Source organism: Vidua macroura, chromosome 20 (assembly GCF_024509145.1).
Source record: "Vidua macroura isolate BioBank_ID:100142 chromosome 20, ASM2450914v1, whole genome shotgun sequence".
In the NCBI taxonomy this organism is placed as follows: domain Eukaryota; kingdom Metazoa; phylum Chordata; class Aves; order Passeriformes; family Viduidae; genus Vidua; species Vidua macroura.
In genome coordinates, this window is record NC_071590.1 from 9,503,170 (window position 1) to 9,529,954 (window position 26,785).

At 40.6% G+C, this 26,785-nt stretch overlaps 1 protein-coding gene across 12 annotated transcripts in view; it reads right to left on the reverse strand.

Moving 5' to 3' along the window:
* Positions 1-26,785, reverse strand: part of BCAS3 (BCAS3 microtubule associated cell migration factor) — a 299,013-nt gene that overhangs the window by 268,576 nt on the left and 3,652 nt on the right. For all 12 annotated transcript variants that reach the window (XR_008440115.1, XM_053995311.1, XM_053995318.1 and 9 more), the window contains 5 exons: positions 26,174-26,228; positions 24,742-24,814; positions 23,828-23,934; positions 16,550-16,631; positions 9,835-9,907 (listed from right to left, as the gene is read on the reverse strand). Coding sequence is in view for 11 of the 12 variants with exons in the window: in XM_053995311.1 (XP_053851286.1) it covers positions 9,835-9,907; positions 16,550-16,631; positions 23,828-23,934; positions 24,742-24,814; positions 26,174-26,228 (390 nt within the window). In the remaining variant the exon portion in view is untranslated. The remainder of the gene's footprint in view (positions 1-9,834; positions 9,908-16,549; positions 16,632-23,827; positions 23,935-24,741; positions 24,815-26,173; positions 26,229-26,785) is intronic.

A 26,785-nucleotide genomic window follows, 5' to 3' on the forward strand; every position in this document is an offset into this window, starting at 1 on the left:
CAATTCTGTTCTCCTCAAGGGCCCTGAAGAAGGTTTGCTCAGATTAACAGATTTCAATTCTGGAAGGATCATCTTCTCTTTCCAGGCCATGCACAAAATGTCCCAGAAGCTCAAAGAAATGATTTTTTACCAAGCAACCTAATCTTGTCTTAAAAGACTTTGACCAACAATGAGTCCTCTATTTTTATGGTGAGTGCTTCCAACATTTTGATCCTTTTATTTTTATGAAATGACTTCTTAGTGCCTGACAGAATTGGTACATATTCTGCTTTTTGGCTTCTGTGTCTCTGTCAAGGACACAAAAAGGCTCATTGCCCTCAGTTACCTTTTGTCAGTAATCACCCAGAGCAATCCAGGCACCATGAAAGTGAAAAAGAACTTTTGAGCCTTAAGTTGTAAGGTTTATTTTCCAGGCCTAGCACCAAACTCCTCTAAGCCCACCTCAGCAGGGTAATTCTCCACTTCTTTCTGAGGAATGCACACCAGAATGAAAACTTTTAAAAAATAATAAATGCAGTTATTTCTTTCTAAACACTACTGCAGAGAGAGCTTTCATTAGAACTTTCATCATCTATAGGCTCTCTGCATCCCATCTTTTCAAATAAAAACTTGAAAACTCCACTCTGTAAGTAATTTTCTAATTCATGATACTTAACAGATTCATTCAAAATCAGGAAAAGCAGCACAAAATTTCTCAGAAAGTGACACTTCCCTCAAAATGTGTGTACAGCACTGAATTACAAAGCAGCAGAGACATTTTAAGTGCACCACAAATTGCAAAAAGCATGGAAACACTTATTTCTAAATAAGAAAAACCTGTACCAACCTTAGACACATGTTACTAAATCTAATCCTTTAAATACAAGGGAGGGAGTTATTTGATACAGCACTAAAATAGTTGTGTTAAACACCAGGAGATACAAACTTCACTGCTGCATCTTCCTCAAATGTTTTGATCAGGTCTATCAGCCCAGGAAAAAAAGTTCACCTCATCTGTGTACTTCACCATCTTCACTGAAAATATTTTTATTACTTGCCTGTGACACAAGGAGTCACCAAGTCTGCAGAAATCTTTTTGTAACAGGTGAAATGAGTCAGGTTTCAGGCTCATGAAGCTACTTTTTTTTGAACATAAGTAATTTTATTTTAGTTCATCACCGAGGGATTTCATCACGGGGCAGTCTAACTGCACCTGGAATGACCCAGGAAGGACTGGCTGAAGGATTGATTGAGGGATTGGTTGAAGGACTGGTTTCTGTCTCCTGAATAACTCTGGCCATGGTCTGGGAGAGAACCTGAGGCTCCACAGTGACTTTTCCAGTCCTGAGTACTTTCAACAAGCATTAATCCACTGCTGTTCCATGAAACCAACAACTCCTTCACTTCCCATCTGTAGCTGAGGTGTCAAACATCAATTAGAGGGGGAAGACTTAAGACTGGGTTTGTGCAAATATTGATTATTGCAACAGATTCTATGAGAGAAAAGTAAAAGGAGAATCCTTAAGACTATCAGAATAGCAACCTCCAGATTCCTTCTTTTGGCAGCTCTTCCCACATCCAGCAGCACATAACATGCTTTGACTGTTGTGCTCTCTCTGCTATCCCTCACTCTCATCATCAGAAGATTCTTCCTGGGTTTGAGGGGGTTTTACTGGGTTTTGTTTTTACACTTCAGGACGCACGGAGCTGACGAGAGCCCAGAGCCACCTCGGTGTCCCCGGCATGTGGCACTCTGTCGCTGGAGTGTAAAACCCAGCACAAGCTGCCTCCTCAGCTGTGGCCTTTGCAGGGAGACCCGGGTGTGACACACTTTCCACTTCAGTGAGACGTGCCACATGCTCCAGAGCAGAGCTGTCCCATCACATCTCCAGTTGGTTAATACAGGGAGATTAGCGGCATCTCCGGAGATTTGTTTGTCTACTTGACCGTGGCTATCACTGAGGGGACAGTACAGCTGGAGCTGCACTTGGAAGAGCAAGATCATTTTTTCTGGTATATTCTGGACTAGATTTTGCTTGTTTGTAGCTAAACAAGCCTTTTATACACAATTTATGAACCTGCACTGGCTGTCTCTGATCATTCTGTGAACATGCATGAAAAGTGAACACATTTCTGTAAATCTTCATGAACATAAGCAAAGATTAAGTTCTGACAGAATGCAACTGCATTTATCATATCTCTATCAACAACTAATATTTCTGTGATCAGCTGATTAAGCCACAATCTGATGTGTTCCCCCCAAAAAATACAAAATTAAAGAGTTGTCTTGCCCTTCCTACTGTCAAGTGAAGCAGAACTCACCACTGAAATAAATGCACATAATTTGTATTGCAGTAACACCCACACGGATCTCCAAGATCATCCAGGATAGACCAAAGTCAAAAACGTAGAGATTTTTGCATATCAAGAGACAGCCACATGTCACAGCTTAAGAAGAAAGGATCACATCTCTGAGAGCACAACTCTTGAGGGCAAATTGATGCTGAAACACCTCAGCTCCAGCCAAATTCCACCCAGCACGTGTAGAACCCAAACTGAGCATTTTGGAGCCACTTACAGCCTCAGCTTTTAAAAGTGCCAGCATTTCTAACACTCCAAAGCAATACCAGAGCTTTTCTCTTTATTCTGAGGCATTTGTACTGGTAGTATTTCCTGATTAATGGTGTATCAGAAGACAGCACAGCTAACACAGATGATAGCTGATTATTTAAGCATATATATAACTATTTTATACATCTGAGGCGTGTTCCTCTTCAACCTGTGAGCACTAGAAGCCCCACCTCGTGTGCGACTGAACACTCAACAACCAGCGCTGCAAAATCTTTTCCCGCCACCGCTAAAACCTTTATGAAGGACCAAATATTTCATCCTGTTGGTTCTTGTTAACCCATTTCTTTCGATTTCAGGCTCTTTTTTTTTTTTTTTTTTTTTTTTTTTTGCCCCTTCCTGTGCTCTCCCCTCATGATTCACGAGCCTCACAGGCCCCTGGGCACCCTCTCCCCTCAGCACCAACAAAGGCCGCGTTAAGCCGGCGGCTCCAGGCCCGCCCGCGCCGCCGTCCCAGCGCCCTCAGAACCACTTTGGGGCTTCACCACTAAGCACAAAACCTTGCCCCGACCTGTCCAGACTAAAATTCTTTTGCCCTCGGTGTCATTAACGGCGTAAGAAACCCGTGGGGTTGTGCAACACTTCATCACCTCGGCATTAAGCAGCCCCTGCCTGCAGTTGCGTGACGGAGATCATTAGAAGATGTCTGTCAGCTGCACAGGACTCTGCTAAACCTTAATTGTTTATATGCCAGTTTATGGCTCAAATGACAATTTTTGAGGAGCTTGAAAACAATCCCGTTTCCAAGAAATAATTAGAGGGTTTTAGAGCGCGTATGACTGAAGCTGAGCAGGAATGAGCTCAGATCTTCTGGTTAAAGCACTTGAAAAGTGCTCTGAACAGCAAAGCTGCTCTGAGGTTCTGGTCACATCAGGTAGGCCAGAATTTTCCCAAGTGCCCATTAATTATATGTTCTTAGGTATTTCTTACTCTGTTTTATGGCTTGAATCACAGACCAAGTTTTACAGATGTGCAGAGTTCTCACCGTAGTTGAACTCACCAAAAGCTGGGTTGAAATGATGAAATAATACCTGAAAATAATTACTTGTGGAGCCCCACTAGCAGCAAAAGGAATATTCTGTTTTTCCTTACACTGGTCTTAAAGTTGAAATCCTCCATGAATTGCTTAACATCAAAAATAAACTTCAGTTTATTTTATAAACTGATTTTATATCCTTTCTCTCAATGAAGGCAACGATGCAGCCACCTCCTCTACTGGAGCACTCTTCATTCAATTTGGAGGAATTTCCTAGTTAAAGGTGGTTGATATTCCCAGAAGAAATTGGAATTGCTAAGGAAAGGCACACAGGAACACAGCATTCCCCCCAGAGAGTCACCGAACACAGCTGATGTTGAAATGGCAGATGAACTTCTCAAACTATGCAGACAAAATTGATTAAAATGTTGTGTTATTTTATTATTGCCTCACTGTAAAGTATTATCATTAAAATGTTCTATTAATAATTTGAATCACCGTTAATTTTAAAAATAAGTCTGTGAGCAATCATCCAAAAATGTGTGAGGGGTCTCCTCAGGTGATATTCTAATACATTACCTAGTCAGAATTAAAAGAAAGAAGGTATTAAGGAAGATCTTTTTTTAAGCACGTGCCTTACAGCTTTTTCACAAAGCAGGAGCCTTCTAAATCTCTACTTTGAATTACTGAAGAAATATTTACTGAGTTATACATTCAAATTTAAATCTATTAAGACCATTCATTCTGTCAAAAAAACAGAACTAAAGAAAAATAATAATGATATTTGATTTTAAATTATATTTTAATTGTTTTTTCCTCTACTGTGGAGATTTAAAAGGAGCTCATCCATACATGAATGGTTGAGCTCAGGCAACCCCCATGACATTTTGTCTGTATATTAAACATTTTTGAAGAAAGGAAAGGAAAAGCACAGGAAGGACTCGAGAGAGCCCATGGTAAGGGAGAAAATGGCATTAGTAACAGATGCAAAGTTCAAATACTGTCAATTTGTAAGGAATTACTTGAGTGGCAGCAGTTGTGTCACAACACAGAAACAAGGGCTGGAAGTCGAAGCAGTTTGCAATCAGCTGCTCCAACTACGAGCAAGAAGTGACTGCACTTGTTTGGGAAAAAACAGATTAAAGAGCATCCTCTGTGAACCCACTGGGATCTGATGGCTTTAAGTGTCCTCAAGAAAAGAGAACAGCTTCAATCATCCCGAAATCTCTGCTTTCCTATGTCCTTTAAATCCTTCCTACTACAGAACATGGGAATAACCCTAAAACATATAAGAAAAGAAAATATAATCCTCAACTGCTCTCCGGGTCTGTCACGTTGATTTATAACAGTTATTTCTAAGACAGACAAAAACACACAGATGCAAACAATTACTCTATTTTTGTAGGCAACAAGTGAGGTGGGTGGTAACTGAGAAATTTTGAAAAATCCTGTCACAATATTCCATTTTTTCTGAAGTAACCCTCAGCACACAACAAACGCTCGCCACATCAGAGACTTTCCAGGGCCTGAAGGGCCACTTTGATTCCAGACCGCTGCAGGCATTAGTGGGGACGTAATTAGGGTAAAAAGTTCAACCACAGTTCCATGTCTAGAGTGCTGCCAGAAATAAATTTCCTCTCATTCACTGGTTTCTACTGTACCCTCCCTGAGAAACATATTGAAAACACATTTATCTTTGTAGAGTTTGTTCCTCTTCTAATTAACTTTATAGCGTTTACAGTATTTAATAATTTAAAGTGGAATTTAAAGTGGCCCTGGAAGTGGCAGCCCTGCCTGTAATGGTGCTGTGCATTATCTTTTCCCTGTGGTGCTTCTTTTGACAAGTTACTGGGGGCAGCTTTGTGCTCCAGCTGGTTTTATCTGGACTTCCTTCCCTCCATCCTTCCCATCCCTTCATCACTACGCACAAAGGGGTCGGAACAGCAGTAAAACAAAACTGTGCCTCAGCTCGGAAATCTGCTGTCCCAAACCTCCACTGCATCCCAAGGATGCCTTGGAAAAGGTTTATCTTTTTACAGCTTCATAAATCAAAGCTTTAGAAGGTCAAAACTACCCATGGTTCTCACCAGCTGGTCAAGGTTTGACCCTAAATACTCATTTTCTCCCAGTTTTGATCCAAGATTAACAGTTTATTATAGTTCAAAGGTTATTTCTTGCTCTAGGTTCACTGAGACAAACATTTGGAGTACCAGAGGAACTCCAGAGCTTTCCTGCCCTTGTTATTTACACATGGAAACACCACCTTATTCCATTAAAGCTCCATCTCCTGGCATTGGAATCTGTGAGAAAATTCACAGAATTACCAGCAAACATTACTTCAACATTACAAAAAAAGTACATTTTTATAATCACAGAATCAACGTGCAAGAAAAAATGCTGGGATCTGAAGAGCTCTTTGTAAGATGCAGATTCTGTCTCTAGCATGTAACAACCCCATCCAGCATCACTAAAAGGAATTTAAACTACTTTATTCCTGCCTCTCTCAGGATCTTAAAAGCTACCACACAACCTGCTAAGGCTAAACTGAATTTTCCTAAAAGAAATCAGAGAGGAAAATGTTTTTCATCTGCTGGAAGGGAAGGAAGTCTTTGCAAGGCAGCTGACACCACACAGCTCTGCAGGTAACGGGGCTCTGCAGTTATGCAGCAGCACAAGAACCTCTGGGACTCAAATCCCCAAAGGTAACAGAAATGAGAGTGTTTTGGCCAACTTTAGAGGTCCTACTGTACTTTTTAGAACATAATAATTAAATAAAATTTTCTTTCTATGCCTGAGAGTCTTCAGAAAATCTGAGTTTTTCACAGTCTTCAATAAAAGCCCAAATACTTCTCAAACTTCATGAAAATCCATTACATAGCACCCAACACAATGAAAATCACAACCATCTGGCCCAGACCATTGTTCTGTGTGATTTCAGAAAACAAACTGCATTTTCTACCTGCAGTGACCACACCCTTTGCACAGCCCATGGCAGGGCTGAGCCAGGTGAGTCCTCACCATCACCACTAGGAAAAAACAGGGAATTTCTGAAATTTCAGGGCATCCCAGAAGAGCTCCCCTGAGCATTGTCTGGGAACAAAAACTTCATTCACCAGAGCTCATTTCCTCCTCTTGGGTGATCCTTGCAGGAGCTTTGCTGTTTTGTGTCTGACAAATCATTTCCCAGCCAGCTCATCTGAAGCATTAAAAGCTTCAGACACTTGGAGTGGACACTGGATTTTAGCACTGCCCCGTGATTTGCCAGACCCAGACCAGGCTCACATGACTCTGAAATCTATTAATTGAGAAAATATTAACATTTTAATTGTGCTGTTACTCATGTGAAGCTGCTTCCTAAACCTGAGCACTCCCATAAACACATTCCAGAGCTGAAGTTGGGTTAAGGTTAGCAGGATTTAATTTAATTAATTTAATCTACAGTAGCCATGAGAATAAAGCACACGCTTCCTGAAAATCTGCTGTCAATTGATTTGCCTTGTAAACAGATCAGCAGGGGAAAAAAAAATGCTGGCTAGCCAAAGTTACACATTTTGTTTGCTCCAACTACTCCTCCTTTTTTAATTTACCCTAATTTCCTCTCTCCTCCATGATTAATAAAGATTACCTCTTGCTTCTCATGCCCTTGAATGACCTCCATCCAATTCTTCAAGTCATCCAAAACTTTCCACCACTTGATAGCATCAAATTAATTCACCTTTCTAAAAATACAAGCTGGAAAACCAGCACAGGCTAGAGGCTGCTGAAGGAGCCACTGCCTGAGCTCCTGCACTCTCCCTAAAGGCCTCAAACTCTTACTTTTTAATCTTCTGTTACTGGTTGTTTACTGCTAACCTTTTAGCAAAGTGATTTGGCTATTTGGACACAGGACAAGGGAACCAGAAAATCAAATGTTTTTTTTAAGGATGGCTTAGAGATCCAGTACCTGGAGGAAGGCTTTAGAAGAGCATGCAGTGACAGGACAAGGGCTCTGGCTTCTCTGCCCCTTTCTCCCTGTCCCTGCTCCTTCACGTGCTTTTATTTCCTGCTGGAATGATCATTTTGATTATTTTCAGCTTTCTTGTTAGCTATATTATCTACTGAAGGGCAAATTTGTAATCTCTCCATTTATTCTCAACTGTTTTTTTAATAATCTGAATTAAAACAGAATTATCCTGGTTGGTCTCCCTTTAAACTTCTCCATTAGTTAAACTGAAGTATTTATTTAACATTTACATTTGAACAGAATGAAATAATGTATTTTGGACCTCTCTGGTGTATTTGAAAGTGTTTTTACAGACCCAGTCTGTTCCAAACTATGGCTTCAATAACCCATGTGGGGAAAATAGGGATATCTTAATGTTTCACCACCTAGGAAATGCATTAATATGCACCAAACCCAGCAATTAATTTTGTGTGTGTATAAAGATTTGTTTGTCTTATCACCAGGAACAAGCAGGCGTGTCTTTACAACCCTCCACAACCCCAAAATTTAGTCAGATATTCTTTCTTTTTTTGGTTTTCCTTGTAATTTGCAAATCTTGTAATCTAAGACTGAAGCTGCCTGAACCAACCTCTAAACCAGCAGAGCAATACCAGCCAAAAACCACAATCTGTTTCCCATTTCTGTGTCAGGACTGCATCTTTCAGGGGGCTGTGAAAACAATTGTTTTGAAAAGATTATACAGTGAATCATTGGCTGGTTTGGGTTGGAAGGGGACCCTTAAAGATCATCCAGGCCAACCCCCCTGTGAAACATTTCAGTCTTTTTACTAGCTGGAAAAATGGGACTTTTAAAATAGAAAAATGTGTGTACCAGAAAATCAGATACGAGGCAAAAGTTCCATCTTGTTGATGAGTATGAAATGATCACATAAGGAACAGAAAACAAAATCTATTATCAGGAAATTCACCTGGGAATTAATTAATAATTGTAACAACAAAAAATTATTTGGAAATGGCAATATTATGGTGTTGAAAACATATGAGGGGCTTTTTTTTTGGTTTTTTTTTGGGTTTTTTTTTGTTTTGTTTTGGGTTTTTTTTGTGGTTTGTTTTTTTTTTTTTTTGTTGTTGTTGTTGTTGTTGTTGTTGTTGTTGTTGTTGTTGTTTTGAGGAAAGCAGAAACTGCCCAGAATCTTTGAAATGTTTTCCATGAACTGAGGAATACAGTAGCATAATGAAAATAATTATCTTCAGGGTTTGGTCATTTCTCAGGTATCTCAACTTCTAAAATAAGACTGTAAAAGAAGATTTTTACTAAACCAACACATCCTTTACATATATAAATACACTATTTGGATAAAGACAGAGCAGTATTTGCACCTCTAATTTATAAACAGTTAAATTTACAGGGCAGGGAAGAAAAGGAGAAAAATCACCATAAACTGTTTTTTGCAAGTTGTAAATACATAAAGAAAAAAAAAATTCACTTCTCTGCCTTATGTGAATTCTAATTCAAACATTTAAGGCAGGTAACATTAATATTGCAATTTAACACAGTAATAACAGAGAAAGGTAAAGATTTGACAGTTCTTCCTTCACACACACAGTGATTAAATTCTTAATTGAAAAAGGTGTGGCACAGAATTAGTCTTACAACTGTAAGAAGATTTACTTCAACTGCTCAGTCATTAAATGGCTGTGTAGAGGATTACTCCTGAAAAGCAAATATTTTCCTGTAGGTAGAGATATAAATCCTGTGCATTGTCTGAATCAAACACAAAATATCTCAAGGGCCTCTTTTATAAGAGCAGTGATACCACAATTCTGGAGAGAGCACAAAACAAGACTGTAAACTGATTTTTGTAACATGAGGAAGGAGGTTTAACATGTATTTTGCTAATAAACAGTGTGTGGCTGCAACAATGAAATGCTTGGTATTTTTAATTCATCTGCTGCTTGAAAAATTACTTTTTAAGACACAGAGATTGCTTTAAACACTTCACAATAATAATTCTGACCCGGGTTAATATCAGAAAAGGTTAATCATAAAGTTGTGATTCCACTGAGAATAAAATAAACTTAAAATACCTCTTTATTTATTTTATATCAAGAGTCTCTTTTTTATTGCTTTCCAAAAGCTAAAGTCACAGGAAAATATATGTTGACACACCAAAAAAATAATTTCAAGCCACATCCCAGTGTTATCCCATGAAGAAAAAAGGAACAAAGCTTTAAAGATGTCATCTGCTGGGCTTTTCAGATGGCAATACAATTTATATATTCCTTTTATCCACAAAAAACATTCTTACCCAGAAGACCCAATGCTTTTGCACACACCAAGCAGAGGCCTCTTCTCAGCGAAATTATCACATTTCTGAGCACCTGGCAAGAGGGAAAACAAAAGGAAAGAAGAAGCAAATCACCACGTGCTGTTTGTTCAGTTCCCAGGTTCAGGTTGGGGCCCAATCTATTGAATATAACACAAAACTCCCAGCTTGTGCAAGATAAGGGACAGAAATTCAAATTACAGGCAGAGCTGTGACAGAGATGAAAATGAGAAACAACACAAGCAGCAAAACGTGGCCAGGCTTTGGGAGTGATTTTCTGTTCATCCCACTTGGGGCTGGGATTCTGTGACTCTACCAAGTGGTTCTTGCTCACTTTTCATTGTTTTTATCAAGTTCTCTGCAGCTCTGCCTGGGCTCACACCTTGGTTTGTAGAAATGGCAGCCAGGAGTGCCAACCTCAGAGCAAACTGCCCAAGGAAAACAGGAGATGAAAATCAAACCACATCGATCCGCCACGCCACCAGGAGATCTAAACCTTCAAAAAAGACATCCTCCGAGTGGAAACACAACTCCTGCAGCTCATCCCATCCCCTTTTCGGGGTGCTGACAGCAGCACAGCCCAGCAGAGCTGCTTTGTGCCATGCTGGGCCAGCTGCCCCTGCCCTGGGATCCTGTCCCCCAGCAGCCCTGGCACTGGGAGCCAGCCCTGGCACTGGGAGCCAGCCCTGCTGTGCCCCCAGGCTCACTCACACCTCCACCCCAGCACAAGGCAGACTGTTAAAGACCTCACACTTCTTAAAATGGGGTTTTAAGAGTTTGGAGAAAGTTTGCTTTATTGCTGAGTAAACAGAAATAAAATTAAAATTGAGTTTTTAAATATTTAAAAAAAGAAAAAAAAAAAAAATCTCACTCCTGCTTGTGAACAATGTTTAACTGAATTCCAGGGTATGTTTCTACCCAACTTAAATAACAAAGTAACAACCAGTACCACCACTACTAACTTTCCTCCATTTTCTTTCAACCTTTGCCTTTTTAATTACCTATCTATAGGTCTGCACATGTGTAGTGAATAATGGAAATTTTTTTTCTCCATTATACACCAAACCCTTTGATCTCTAAAGAATATTAGTGATACAGTCTGCTCAGAATTTAAATCTTGAATACTGCTGTACAAAACGAAATCATTTATTCAGAAAGGCACAACAATTAACAATATACATTTTGACATAGCAGACTGTTCATTATTAATGACTCAGGTACATGCATTTAATTTGTAACAAACACTTGCTGAGTCCTCTCATCTGTACAAGGAAAAATCTTCCCTCCTACACCTTTGGGTATTTAAAAAGTCAAATGGGTCACATCAATAACTCCACCATCAACAATAGCTTTACAAATCACCTAAACCAGCCAGATGTATTTTCCTTTTATTCCTATTATTTCAAGCTCTTTGGTGAGTCAAACCTGTACTGTATGTACTGACCTGTAAATTGATAAATGAAACATAAAAGTCTTCTTAAGAGGCTGGCAACCCATTTGTTTCCTTCAGTGCAGGTACCAGATGAATTCCATTTGTTCTGTTCCCAGCTCTGAGGTGAAATCCTGACTACCAGCACTTCTGACACCGATCTAAGCGCTGCCAGGATTTTACCTGAAGTATTTAACTCGAATTTTTCCCTTCTTTTCTCGCTAGGATGTATTAGAGACACGAATTCAGATGTTTCTTTGTGGTTTAGTTTAATGACCAGGAAGGAAAAAGAAGGAGGAAAAACGTGGGGGGGGAGTCCAGGGAATCAAGCGCCCCAAAATCAAAAGCAATGCCAGATTTAATACCCACGGCACAGATTTGCAAGATTTCTGTGATAGGTGCTTAAACTTCTGATTTCTGTCCATAATGACTCGAGTCCCTCAATTTTAAAAAATCCATTTGCTACTTCAATACTTTCAGAATGTAAATATTAATAGTGCAGGAAAGGATCATTACTGGGAGGCCTCTGAGGGCATTAAATCAGGTTAATAGCTGTCCCATCCACGAGATTGCACAGAGTGACATGTGTTGGGCTCTAATGGAGGCAGGAGCCTCTCCCAGGTCTGGGGTGGCATTTAATCTCCCAAGTTCTGCTGGATTAATTTTCATTTGTAAAATTGTGTTTATTTGCATGTGCGAGGCGCTGACGTTGCACACACCTGCTGCACACACAGTGTTTAACAAAATTGAAATGAAAAACAGCTCTCTAAATCCCCCCAAATACAAAAAGTATTGAAATCCTGTTGCAAAGTCTTTTTCTTAAACTCCTTTTATTCTAAATCCTTTTAACTCTGTCATATAACACTACAGCATTTATAAAATGCTGGAAATCCTGACAAATCACACAATTAAAGTAATGAAAACTGCCCTTCCTGCCAACAAGGCACCACCTTATCTACAGCTCCATTTAGCTAAATGATAGGTTTGGTTTTTTAAAAACCTAACTTCAGTCAGTGTGCTTAAAATTGAGAAAAAAAAAAAAAAAAAGAGGGGGAAAAAATCTCTCTCTGTGGCTAAATGAAATTTCATACAAATCAACATTTAGAAGTTTATGAAGTCAAAAGGTTACCCACACTAAGCTCAAAGCAGCTTAGACCCTGTCCTGCTGATGAAACTGTGAATAGAGACCTCAGGGCCTGCTAAGGCCTCTCAATAATGCCAATAAAAAGAGTGACCACACCACCAAAAGCAGCACATCTTGGTGCAGGACAAAAATGAAAGCCAGTGGATGCCACAGGAACTCAAAGGCTGCTCAGAAGTCTGGAAATGCCCCTGGTTTCCCATCAGGAGGAAACGTGCTGGATGAATTTCACACTCTGACCTATTTAGCAGTGCTCAGAGGCACCATGGAGTGGATTTTCCTGGTGTTTAATTCCACTGATCAGTCCCATTTAATAATGAGTGCTGCTCCTGCTCCACTAAACCCCTCTCATTTCCATCTTTTCCTTGGAAATCTTGTGGTCCTGCAGCAGCCCAGCAGTACCTGGGAATGCTCCAGGCTGGAATTCCCTCTCAGCCCAGCTGGGAGAAAGTTTCAGGTGCACTGGCCTAGAGCACCAGAAAACAATGAAATAATAATTTTATTTCATTTATGATGTGATGAGGAAACACAGGTCAGGCCAAAGCTTTGAAGAAATTGGGATTTTACAATGTTGCACCCCAAAATTCTCCCCTGTAATCTCTCTAAAAGAGCCTTACTTGGAGAATTCCAGTCTGTAATTTCTCTAATCCACAGACATTCCCATTCATTATCCCAAAAGCCCCATGGAACAGTGGGAGAACAGCAAAACTCAGACACACACCTGCACAACCACCCCAAACCTTGCTTGTCCATCGGGCAGGGCCAGCCCCTCCACCACACAGAACCTGGGATTATTTTGGCCTTTGGGCATTTCAAACCACTGAACCACCCAAGTGGCTGAACATACACAAACCTCACATCTGCCTGCCTTTAGAAAGCAACCTAAATATTAGAGCTCTTTAAGTGTACCTGCACATAAACCTGAGTCAGCTTTTGAGGTTCAAATCTTAATTTTACCAACATCAAAGATGGCAGCAGTGGAGAACAGGGATAAATCTGCTGCAATATTTCAACTCTCAATGGGTTATTTCCTTTTTTTGTTTGCTTTTTTCCCCCCCCTTATAAGTCAATTTGAGTGAACAGTCAAATTCACTGAGAGATGTAGGGCTATTATATCATCTTTCTGCAAGCAGTATAATCTAGAAAATGGCAATAAATTAATTCAGCTCGCTGGAGGAATTTATTTTCATCATGCTGAAACATGGAAATAGGTTTCACAGACAACCACTGATCTAAACTTCACCACACCAGCCTGTCACCTCTTTGAGCAGGAATTGCCACACACAGAGCTGCTCCTCTGGCTTTCTCAGTTTCCTGACTGATTTTTAAACTATGCAGCTCTACCTTGACAAATGGGACAGCACAAGGCAAAGCAGGTATTTGGCCAGGGGCCTGTAAAATGACCTGGGATAAGTAATAAAAAATGGGAGATTGTAGCACTGACTTCCTTCAGAAAGCATCAATATTCTGATTTTGTAGGTGAAAGAACAACAAAGGTAGCTGAAATAAATGTATCACTGCCCCAGCACTGACAGAAAACCCAGACCTGGACACATGGAAAGAACCCTAACCCCAGCCCAGATCTGGAAGTGGAGAAGAGCCAAGGATGGCTCAGAGGTATTACAGCTCAGCATTCCTGTCCCTAAGGCTGCCAGAGTGCAGACTGAGGTGTTCTCATAGTCTAAATACGAGCTCTGCAAGCCCAAAATTTGGTCACAGTGCAAATCCCCAGTCTCCAAAAAGGCCCTGTACATTCTAAGCTGCACAGAGTAATTAAAGCCCTGCCTAATGAAGGCCCTGGTAGGTATGACCTGACCACGGAGAAGAGTTGATATCTGGAGGGTTTGGCATTATTTACAGAAATCCCTCCATTTCTCATGGCCATCTCCCCCAGGCTGCAGAGCAGGACATCAACGTGATGCTGCAGAGCTGGCCCAGCCCAGGCTGGTGGCACAGAGCAGAGCTGGCCCAGCCCAGGTTGGTGGCCCAGAGCAGAGCTGGCCCAGCCCAGGTTGGTGGCCCAGAACAGAGCTGGCCCAGTCCAGGTTGGTGGCACAGAGCAGAGCTGGCCCAGCCCAGGTTGGTGGCCCAGAGCAGAGCTGGCCCAGCCCAGGCTGGTGGCACAGAGCAGAGCTGGCCCAGCCCAGGCTGGTGGCACAGAGCAGAGCTGGCCCAGTCCAGGTTGGTGGCCCAGAGCAGAGCAGAGCTGGCCCAGCCCAGGCTGGTGGCACAAAGCAGAGCTGGCCCAGCCCAGGCTGGTGGCACAAAGCAGAGCTGGCCCAGTCCAGGTTGGTGGCCCAGAACAGAGCTGGCCCAGTCCAGGTTGGTGGCACAGAGCAGAGCTGGCCCAGCCCAGGCTGGTGGCCCAGAGCAGAGCTGGCCCAGCCCAGGCTGGTGGCCCAGAGCAGAGCACAGGTGCCAGTCCCAGCAGTTCCAGGGCCTGGCCCAGCCCCTGAGCTAACAAACCTGCCCAGGCTCCTGCTGCCAGCAGCACCCAGGACCTGCTGGAGGAGATGCCCTGCATGAAATAATCTCTCTGAAACAAGGCTTCATTATGCCACGAGACACACCACGAGGCAGAGGATCTAACATCAAAGGGCTGCTGTTTTTTAACGAAATAGTTGACAAACTATTAAGTTCTGCTGCTGTAAAGTCACCAAGTCAAAGCCATGAGCTTTCCTTTCACACCTGGGAATGAGCTGCTTATCACCAGCTCAGATCTGTTTCTAGCAACGTGCCAAATCCATCCACCAAGAGACTCCTATTTTCAATAATTCCCTTTTTACAGCTTTACAGTAAAACAGTGTTTGAGCCTGCTGATGGTAATCAGCTTCTCCTTTACAAATTCCTTTTATTTCGCTCAGAATCATTAAAGCTCATGAGTTAGTTATCTAAGGCCTCTTATTACAGCTTTACTTTTATCTGATTCCAGATACTGGTCAGTGATACATTCATGTACTTTTAATCAAAGATTTATTTAAACCAAGCCATGTAAAAAGAGACCAAAACATGTTTTTAAAAGGTTTGGTTTAATTTAATATGAGCTAATTTGAATAGTTTTCTAATGTAACAACTATCATTGTCAGATGCTAAATATATGGAATTTAGGGGCAGAAAGACAATAACTGCTTGAAGGAGTTCATGAGTGTGATTTACTTGATTGAAAAATCAAAAACCTGTTTTAATACCAGAAAAAAAACAGAACTCCCAGGTCCTTCAATTAATTTATTTCATTTTCATTTCCATCTCCACTTCTCTTTCTCCTTTTTTTTTCCTTCTGGAGAGGAAGGGGCACAGACATCCCTTACTCAGTGACACACATAATAGCAGAGATTGGGAGAGAGAGAGCAGCTCGTTGGGAATTCCAGTAAATGGAATAAAGGAACAACAGGCTTGGGAAGGATTTCACTCTAAGTTAGTTTAACCTGTAATAGTTACACAGCCACATATACTTTGCATATTCCTCTGCTCAGGATTTTTTATTATATCAAAAAAATATATAATATGTCCATTAAACATTTTTTGTTTACTTTCTTTGAAACACACAAAATCAGTACAATTTACTGTGAATAATTTAAAGATTTTAGGCTGTATTTTTTGAGTTCATTAATTAATTCATAGAATATAACTAGAAATTCTAAACCAGCATAATCCCCAAACACCTTGGTCAAATTCTTTTCATCCAAAAAGTAAAACAACCAATTTAATTTAAACCCAAACAATTCTTTCAGAAGTCAACAATTAGATTGGGTTTGGATGGAACAGGGTAATTTTTTTAGAGGGCAATTTTGTTTATGCACAGTTGCTCAGATTTTGCAGCAAGTTCTTCCCAAGGTTAACCCAACTTCTGGAAGAATCCTGTTAAATTAAGCAGCTTGGTTTAGAATTTGATAAAATAGTATTTAAGCAGTGGCAGAGAGGAGCTGCACTCAAGGGATGATAAAATTTAAACCACTGAAAGGGTCCAAGGGAGTAAAGTTAATGTCAAATAAGGGGAAATTGAACAAATCAGAAGCCAGTGCCACCCCAAAAAACCAAATTCTGTTGTCTGGTTAGTTTAAGTGGAGTGGAAGGGCAGCCTTTTTACAGAGCTCAGGTGAGTGCTGATGTGTTTGGGGTGTACTCACTGATCTGAGGAGCTGGCAGGATCCGAGCGGCTCGAACCGGCCCGTGGCGCACCGAGAACAGCTCCTGAGCCTCCCCACTGATCTGCAGATCAATGCAAAAATCAATTTACACTTGCAAAAGTACGTCTGTTCAACAGCCAAGAAGGTAGAAAGGGAAGTGCATTGGTAAGACTCTGCCATTTTGTCTAATTGAAAATATGTATCAGAAGTCTTGAATTAACTGTTCACGACCACACAGGTTTTGGAAGAAGCAAGACTTGAAGGTGACTAAAATTCACAAAAATTTATCCCACGTTTCACATGGTTCTACAGGAAAATGACAGCTCACCAGAAATCAATCAAGAGTGGCAAACATGGGTGGAAAAAAGATGGAGGAATTTCATATAATGGTTCATTTCAAACTCACCAGGTGTGAAAACCGTGTTTAAAAATTGGTGGTCAAGCTACTTAAGCCTGTCACTGATGGCAATGTTGAAAAGATTAAACCAGAAGCAGTTAAGATGAATTTCCAGACTTCCTGCAATGGTCACTCAATGTATTTTCATAACTGCCTGGAAATGGATCCGATATGGAACGTCAAACTCCAGGAAAATGGCAAACATTATGAAGCTCATTTCCAACTAACCAACAACTTAAAACAGATGTAATGAGCCTCAGAACACAGCCAAGGCTGGCATAAAGTTTTGCCAAACAAGCAGCTTACAATATCAGAAGAGAACATGATTTGGAATAAGGTTCTTAGGAATCAATAAACCATAAATTCAAGTGAACTTTTGGAAATGTCATTTTATGGTTGTTTCCATTTCTTTCTGCACTTCAGCTCACACGTCCAAAAAGTTAAAATACTCCTACTGTTTGACCAGCAAATCCCAAGTACAGTGCTCCAGACTCTCAGCTTACATCCACTCTTGCTGGTTATTTATTATCACTGCTCTAGGTCATGGGGGAGAATGAAACCCACCCCATGGAGCACAATTATAAATAAAATTACTTTGAAAATACCTTTTACTACAGAGCTCACCCACCATTCTGCACACAATACAGAGAATTTCTGCTTCTCCCTGTTAAGCCTGGAATTACACAAAAGCTACACAAATGTGGGGAAGTAACATTTTAACCCATTTTAGCCCAGCAGTTTATCAATTAAAATCACTGTTAATGACACCAACTCACTAACTGTGAGTTAAAAGCTGATGGCTTTTAACTGATCATGAGCTTGGAGTGAAGTGTTGGGAAAAAAAAAAAAAAAAAGCCTCTGGATGAAAACATCTGTATCCAGAAAAAACAGCTCAGGAAAATGTAGAGCACAGCTAAGCAGAAAATGAGGAAAATTAAAGAGGGACAGAGTAATAAAGAGATTTAAAAAATTAAGACAGCAGCACATTTTCTGTCCACTGGAACACAGCAGCTCTATGAAAAGGGAAAGGAGGAAATGGAAAAGAAGAAAAATAGAAGGTTTGGGAACTATTATTATTGGCAATTAAAGATTTTTCCCCCAAACCATGAAAATGCTGTTTCACACGTGTATGCACATCTCTGGCTAGGAATGAAAACAAGAGGGAAAGGAACAGCACAACAAAGGTACGGAAGGAGTGATTCCCATAAAATATCCCAACCAGCTCAGACACCTCCTTCTCCTTTTTAACCCTGCCAGCACATCAGCCCCAGCTCCAGCCTACTTCAAACAAAGTTCCAGTCCCCAAAGGAAGACACACTGAGAGGGCCAAACCTTCTTAACTCAGGTCCTGCTCTTAAATATCCTAAACTCCAGCAGAAATGTTTATCCAGCCTGGGGTGCCAAGACCTGGTAGAGCTTAAACTTGAGACTAGCAAAGCAAAGCTTAGAAATGTGCAAATACAAATGAAGTTTATTTGTACTGAGGCATTTAACATGGAAATCCCAGCCCAGCTCTTCTCATGCATATAATGCAGTAACTTTTGAATAATTAATGTTCATTATTTAAAGATAATTTATTGTTTCATACTGGGGGGGAATTACAGAAAGGTTAAATGGAGTAGCAAAAGGCACAGGATCCAACAGTGACTAAAATGAGATTATAGATATTTAGCCCCTGTTTTGAGACCACTGTAGGTTAACAGTCCTTTGCTCAGTCCCTGTAGCATTCTAAATCATGGAATGGTTTGGGTTCAGCCTCTATAGCTCAAGTGCTGAGCACTTGCTGACTCCTGGGAGCTAAAAAGGACCAAATTTTAAGATACAACCCCACTGGAGGCTTTGTAATGAAAATACAAGATGCCACCCAACCACCAGCATCCCACGTGTAAAGAAAATTCAAATTCTCTAACAGGCACAAAATAAAGTTTCCAAAAAATCTGGATGTGACACTACAACACTGATCACATTAAATCACTAATATTTAATCTAGCATAGTTTCATGAAGTATCAGCTTTTTCAGGGGATTTAAGTTGGGTGTCCTTAACTGTTCTGCTGAGACAGGGACTCATGGAAAGCATTGCATCTTGTGTCTGCCATGAATTAGTAAGAGCTTGGTTGTTCCTTGGTTTGCTTGGCACTGAAAAATGCATTAGGGCTTCGAGTTCAAGATTTTCTTTGAATTCCAATTAACTTCTTTCAAACACCAGCACCACCAGAAGCTTCTGCTGTTTGCAGTTCTTATAAAACCCTGAATTAAGAGTGGTTAATGCTAATGCCCTTCATTTATCTATGGATAACACTTTATTGCTGAGGTCACACAGATCCAATCTGCCTGCAAGCACCTCCTTGGAGGGACAGAGATTGTGTGGCCTGATCTTCTGCCACTCCAGCCCTTATCCCTGTGAATGGGACACCCAGTGGCACCAGGAGGGGACAGAGGGTCAGCTGGGGGCTGGCAACCCCCAGCCAAAGGCTCCACATCCCATTACCAGTCCCTGGAGCTCCAGAGTCTCACATGCACAGACAAAATATAAATAGAGCTCATGAATTGAAAACAGAGCTCTAAATTCTTCAAAAAGCACCTGTGAGAAACGAGGCTGTGGCTGCCATTTTGGATTGGATCCAGCTAAGTAGCAAGTCCCCGTGGCAGCTCTCAGAGCTCTTAAAAGTTTTTCTTTCCCATTCCAAAAGCCAAGAATATTTCCAAACAGGTTTCAAGAATTGGATATTAAGCTGTAAAAGCAGCTTCAGGTACTCGTTGCAGGGAAGAGGGAATCCAAAATGACGGCTCCAAGCTGCTCTGGTAGAATATCTCAGCTTTCCAAAAACCTGGGATCAACCACAACCCCCAGACCTACAGGGAAGGCTGGAAGCAAAGGATTCAAACCCCCCAAAAAAAGTCTTCATTAAAGGAGGAAGAAGAATCTTCTCCTCCACTTAAGAGATCTTGAGCTACTGCTTAAAACATGGCAGCCCAGGGATCTGCAGCACTGGGTAATTTTTGATGGCACAGCTGCATTCTTTGGAGCAAACCAGTTTGCACCCATTAAAAAAAAAGCTGAAAAAAGGAAGTTTTGTTCACACCGAGGACAAGTCATAGTTTTCAAGCAGAGAAAATGGTTTTCACATGGGGGAAAAAAAATTTAAAACAAAAAAAAAAAAAAGGCAAACATACACCAAAGTGAAACGAAATGGAGTTTGGAACTCAATGCTTGAACTACTGTGCAAATCTAGAAATGGAAACTGGGGAATGTATGACAGGAAAAGGGAATGATCAGGAGGTCGTTTTTAAATATTCTGATGCATGTTTTATATATGAAGATATCCTGCTATGATGTTATAATACAATAATAAGCAATTAATGGATATCACCACCAATTGCTGCATATGGGTTAAAGGCAACTTCCAGCCATGAAAGTAAGAGAAGGACTGAGAAAGTAAGGAAGGACTGGAAGAAAATGAACAAATTTTATCACTTTAGTTTAGAAATTCACTCAGCTTTTCCATTCAAACCAGATCTCTGTAATCATCTAGAGATTGTAAGAGTTTAGATGCCCAAGGAATGTTACTCTGGTGGCTGGACTGAGGATGAAGTTGCACCTAGTACTTTAAATTATGGCAGTGCTAATGGAATTAGAAGTTTTATAAAACCACATTTCTTGCACATGGGTGCCTCTTCAGAGTAAAAAACCCAAAGCCTCAGCAAATTATTTGCATAGATGTTCTGCAAAGTCCTCAGACATTTTTCAGGGTCACTAGGTCAGGTCATTATTCCATTTTTCTGAGTGCTACATGCAAGTGGCTCCCTCTAGAAAGAGGTCTGGACAGAGGAAGCATTGCAGCTTGGGATGTGACAAGTTTCTTTTTTAATTGTCACAAGAGCCAATACATTAAGATGATTTTTCTACTTCTGAAACTCACAGCCTACAATGAGAAAGAAGAAGAAAAAAAAAAAAAGCAGCCAACGTGCATTCCCTGAACAGGAACATCCAGAACAGAGCCTTGGAAACCACAGCAGGCAGAAACCAGCTCCAGTTGTCTCTGAAACATGAAACTGGGAGCAAGGCAAAAAACAAATTCCAAACAAAACACAGAACTCCACTGCACCATTATCAAACAGGAACTCCTAGTGTATTCCCAGATTCCTCCCCACTTAGCCAGGAGTATTTTAAGCCCACTTTTAACCTTCCCACCCCCACGTGAGAGCAGAGATCAAAGCCAAGCCCTCTGCATGGACACCTTGCGCTGCACTTCCAAAGCCAGGCTCCCCCAAACACCACCCCGAGCCCTTTGAAGCCGCCCTAATGGTATCTCCCATTCTGCAAATCACACTTTTGTCCTCCAAAGATCTTCCTCGGAGGAGATGTTAACGTGAAAGCACTCTCAGCTCGCAGGGACACAGCAGCGAGGTGTGGGCAAGGCCATGGAACACCATTAGCAGGAGTGTGGGCTTAGGAGCTGTCATAAACACTTCATAATCACTCACACACAACCCCTGCCGCCTGCAACACGTTATTAAGTGCTGAATAGAGGGCCAATTGTAGGAATAAAAAAGCACAATGCTACAGATAATGACTTTCCTGAGGAGATTTGCACATAAATGTCAGATTGTTGCTTTTGCAGATTAAGCTGGAGAATGCAGGGTTGGGTTTTTTTGGGTTTTTTTTTCCCCTTAGCTGGAATAACATTGCTTAATTACAAGCTAAATAGTCAGTGGGGCCAAGAAGGAAGGTTTGTGTAATAGCAAAGGGCACAAAAAAAGTGTTGCCAAATAAGCTCTTAAATATTAAGTCAATCACATAGCTGCCAGGTTTTATTGTGCTCAGGCTAAGCAAGGGGGGAAACGCAAAGGAGAAGCAACAATGTGAAAAACCCCCTCCAGTTTATGAAAAAACCCTTCCAGTTTATGAAAAAAACCCCTTCCAGTTTATGAAAAAAACTCTTCCAGTTTAGGAAAAAAACCCCTCCAGTTTAGGAAAAAAACCCTCCAGTTTATGAAAAAAAACCCCTCCAGTTTATGTTCCCTCCAAATTTGCTGGATATAGAAATCCTGCTCTGCAAAGATGATTAAAATTGATGCTAAAGATCATTATTCTGTGAAAATCTGCACTAACCCAGGAGCCATTCCAACACTGACACTGGACTAACACGAAGTGTGCAGCTCCAAGCTGCACCTCCCTGGCTGTGCTCTCAGAATTTCACAGAATATACAAATAAAGGGCTGGCAAAATGATGCAATATCCCCACAGCTGACATTCTGAAGGTGGATGGTAAAGTATTTCCACATTTGACATTTTCTCCATTTCATTGCACTTCCCTCCTGCTCATACTTCTGCAAAAGTTGAACAGCACGAAGAGAAGCTGTCCTGCAACTTAATTTTTGTTATTTTTCCTGAAATAGCCAATACTATCAAAAGCTAGGAATGATGAAGAAGTGAAATACATTTGGAAAAAAAAAAAGACAGCCTGACTGTATGGTTCTGCTAAAAAGAAGGCAAAATCAGGTATTCCATGGCCTAACTTGTGGTTTATTTGGACACAAGGAAGGAAAAAAAAAGAAAGAAAAGATAAAAAGGAAAAAAGAAAACATCCATCCAGGGCAACATATCTCCCTCTTTTAGCAGAAAACACAGGTCCGTTCGGATAACAACATTTCAGCTGGGTAAAACAGGGTGTTTCGTGAGGATACGTGAGCTCAAGGCGATGTGACGCTCAGGGTAAGTTAATTAATTAATTAACTGATTGAGGGGGTGGTGCTGCCGCTCTTAGCTCGGTGTCCCAGCGCCCCCGTGTGGGCGCTTGGTGTAACGCACCGCGAGAGAAAATCCCATTTTGGCCGAAATCTTCCCCAGTTTCAGTTAAAAGTTCCTAAATTTTAATGAACAGTTCCAAAATACTGAAATTTAGCGAAGTATATTAGGTCTCATTCCGTTTCTGTTAAACATTCCTTCAAACACAAAACCTCATCAGCTTATTTCCTCATTTGTGCTAATGAGATGCAAATCAAGAGGATAATGAGGTGCAATAAGGAAAAGCCCTGCCACACCCATAAAACTCAATTAAACTGAACTTTTGCTGTAGAAATTAACATTATTTTCTAAGCTACTGGTATATAAACATATGTCCTCCACAGCTAACCAGAAAGTTGTAAAATGTACACATTTCTTTAAAAAACAATGTATTTTACAAAAGGAAAGAACTCCATCCTCTCTGCTTTATTCTGAAGGATAAGGTGTTGTGAGCAATTTTGCTTTTTTAAGTTCAGAATTTTATGACCTACTGTATTCATCTTTATTCTCTCATTTTTGAGAAATTTGGGGGAAATTCCCCAAATGAAGACCATGTGCCCCATTAACCACTCTGCAACACAAACCAGGGGGTGGGGATGACAGCATGAAATCAAACCCATATGCACACGGAGGCTTTCATAAAATTAAAATTGCAAATCATGTCCATGACAAACATGTGATTGTAAAATACCATTAATGCTGTCATATTTGAGTTCATGGGACAAACAAATCCTGTTGGTGTTTTTAAAACCCTTATCCTTTTCTGTTAAAAAAACAAAATCCAGTTTTGTTTTGGGGCTACAAACGATTCCAGAATGGCAAACACTGCTCCCAGTTTGAGTCTGGAAATGGACTTAGCAGGAATAATGTGCAAAAAGCCCTCCAAAATCTGCAGGTACATGAATTGAAGTGTTTGAGCTGTGCTCAGGATTATCTGAAGATAACCACATTACACACAATCCATATGACACTGGTGGGAAGTGTTGGCTCTCTCCACTCCAGTGGGAGAAATTCAAGGTGAAATATTAAAGCTGGAACACCGAACTGACAAAGAAGAGGAGAAGGAAGGAGGGGGGTGAGCTCTGAACTCACAGGTATGCTCCAGACTTGCATCCCATCGCTGTAGCCAATCAGCAGCAGCAGCGGGGGCTCATTCCCAGTGCTGTGGATTTCATGGAATTCCATGTTCCTGGATGTATCTGAATGACATTTCAACAGCAAAGCCATGATTAGCAGTCAGGACCAAGCTCTCAGCAACACTAGATGGTGTTCCCTCAACTGCCAGAACTAAAAAGCAACCAAAGTGCTTTAAATGTTGGAACAATACTGAAAAATATTCTTTTGTATTTGCACCTGCAAGCACCACTGTTAAAGCTTCACAAAGTTTAGAGAAAGCTCTGTAATTTAAAATGATGGAGAAAAGTTTTCTGGATAACAAGATGGTCTAAGAGAAAATGGTGATTGATTCCCCATTCAGAGCTGAGCTCTTCCACCTGCTTATCCCTGTTCCTTTTTTTTTTTAAAGGAAGGTTGGGGATGGACTGAGAGAGAACCTAAACCAGGGTTATTAAACTAGAAATTATCTATAATCTCCACGTGGCTTTATGGCCATCTCTGGCCAGTTAAGGCTTGTTTGCTTGTGGGTTTGTTTTCCCTTCATTTTTTATACATCTCAGGTATTTCCTTTTTAGGTTCATGTAACAAAACTCTTTGGAATATTCTTCAGAATCCTTCATGTTGTGTTTACATTTATTTTATGCAGCCTGTTCTGACTGGGCCTGGAAAGATCCTCTTTCACCAACCCAAATAAATCTTCTCTGTCTCTGATGCTCCCATGCTTTCAGTGAGTTTTGTTCATTCTCTCAGGGTTGAAAATGTCATTTAAGAGGGTTTTACCCAAGAAAAACATAATGTTTATGATTATTCTATTACAGAGAAAGCTGACAGGAATTATTGCACATGGACCCAAAACTCCCAAGTACAAGTGAGAGAAAATGAAGGCATACCATTTAAATCAGCATTTTCAAATCTGACCCAGATGATTTTCTCTTTTTCTTCTGGGGGGGTTCCACTGTAGGCCTGGACAAAAAGCAAAAGGGTTGAAATAAGGAAGATTAAGTGTGTTTTTTTCCCCCCTGTAAAAAGGAATTCTATTAAAAACCACAAACATGATTCATGGAGCTTATTGTCACCAATATTCACACAACAAAACCATGCTGAACATCACTCACTGACGTAGGAATGATAAAATATTTGTAACAATAAATCTTCTGGGGCAGGTAAGAAATGCCACGTGACTTAGAGTTAATAAAATTAAACACAGTGGTTTCTACAATCTTTAACTTCAGCAGTGTTGGAGGTGTTTTATCATTAAAATTCTCTTTAATTCACTTAAAAGCTTTGCAAGCCAGACTGAGGAAAGAAAGAGACCTTTACTACACAGTTTATATTACTGACACCTTTCAGTTCTGTTTGTGACAACTTTAATGCAGCCATTTAAAAGAGAATAAGCTGCAATTCCAGGAGAACAGATCCATGTTTCAGCCCTGTGTTGCACAGATTCCCATAAAAAGATGAGATACAAAAAGAAATTGTGGAGTGAGACTTGCAGTGTTTGCAGCCTGGAGGTTTTACAGTCCTCAGGAGAAGCTGTGGTAGCAGGAACGTGAGCACCAGCAGGAATAGCCTCACTTCCAAATGAATTAGAACAAAATACTGAGCACTAGTTGGGATTAAATATGAACACATCTTGTATAATCACTTTATACATGGCAGAAAAGCAATAACATGGACTAAAAATACAAATGTAAAAAGTAAGTGTGGGGTTTACTTTTCAAAACAAATCACATTCCACGCTTCCAAGGCAAGCTGATGTGTAAAATAAAACACAGACTGTATCCTTTAGCCAGAGAGGGGGAATGGGAGGCTGTGGAATGCAGCAATCTCTTAACTGAAACTTTAAATATGTTTCACTTTAACCCTGAGTCCAAAATGCATTTCACAAATTGATATTACTGAGGGCATTGTTTTTTGTATTATTACAGAATAAATGCACTGGGAATTCCTAAGAGGAAAATCATAAGGGAAGGAGACACTAAATCATTCCTTGGAATCAGAATCAGAACATTTCCTGAAGCCACAATCAGCTGCAGTGCTCCTCCACCATGGATTACAGCTCCCTCAAAGAGTAAAACAAAATTAGTTCCCTTCTGCTACTGGGAGGCACATGGGCAACCAGGAAGGGACCATTCCAGTGCCATATTTATTATACATAAATATATTAAAAGATATAGATATACACATAAATTTTATTTATTTGTTCATTTATTTATTTATTAGATGAAATAATAAATTTACAAAGCTGAGTGAGGATTCCTGACACTGCTTTTTTTTTGTGCACTGGAAAAAAAAAAGTAGTTTTAAAGATCCACACCCTACCTGTGGCACAACATCTTGGAGGAAGGTAACAACACTCTCCATGTACGACTGTTCCCTGCAAAACAGAAGGAGAATTTCAGCCAAAGGAGTTCAGAAATGGTCTTGAATTACTAAATTAGATCAGCAAAAGGAAGCATGGGCAACCTTTAGCACATAGGAGAATACTAAGCATGCATTGCAGGCTTAATTTCACTGCCAAATTCTGATAATGTGAATTGTGGGCTGTGAGTTATGAAATAAGAGTAATAAAAGTCTGTAAAAAAGCCAAGTGATACCTGCTGATGGGATAACTGCCTGGGGGCAAAGTACAAAATCTAAATTCAAGGAATAAGCCATGTTCTCCACATCAGAGGGGCCTGAAGGGATTTGGAAATCACTCCTCAGGATTTTTCTACTTGAATTGGCTCTTACAACATGCAAATGAGGATTTAAACAATGACTGGAGCTCTCCTGGTGGCACAAGCAAACTTCCAGAGCTCCTGTGCACCATGGACAGTGCTGGCAGCACTCAGGGGCAGGGGGTGGAATAAAAGCTTCCCTAACAGCAAGGAGAGGCACTTCCAGCTAGGATTTTATAGCTTGGGAGGTTGATTCCCTGCTGGAAGTTCATCA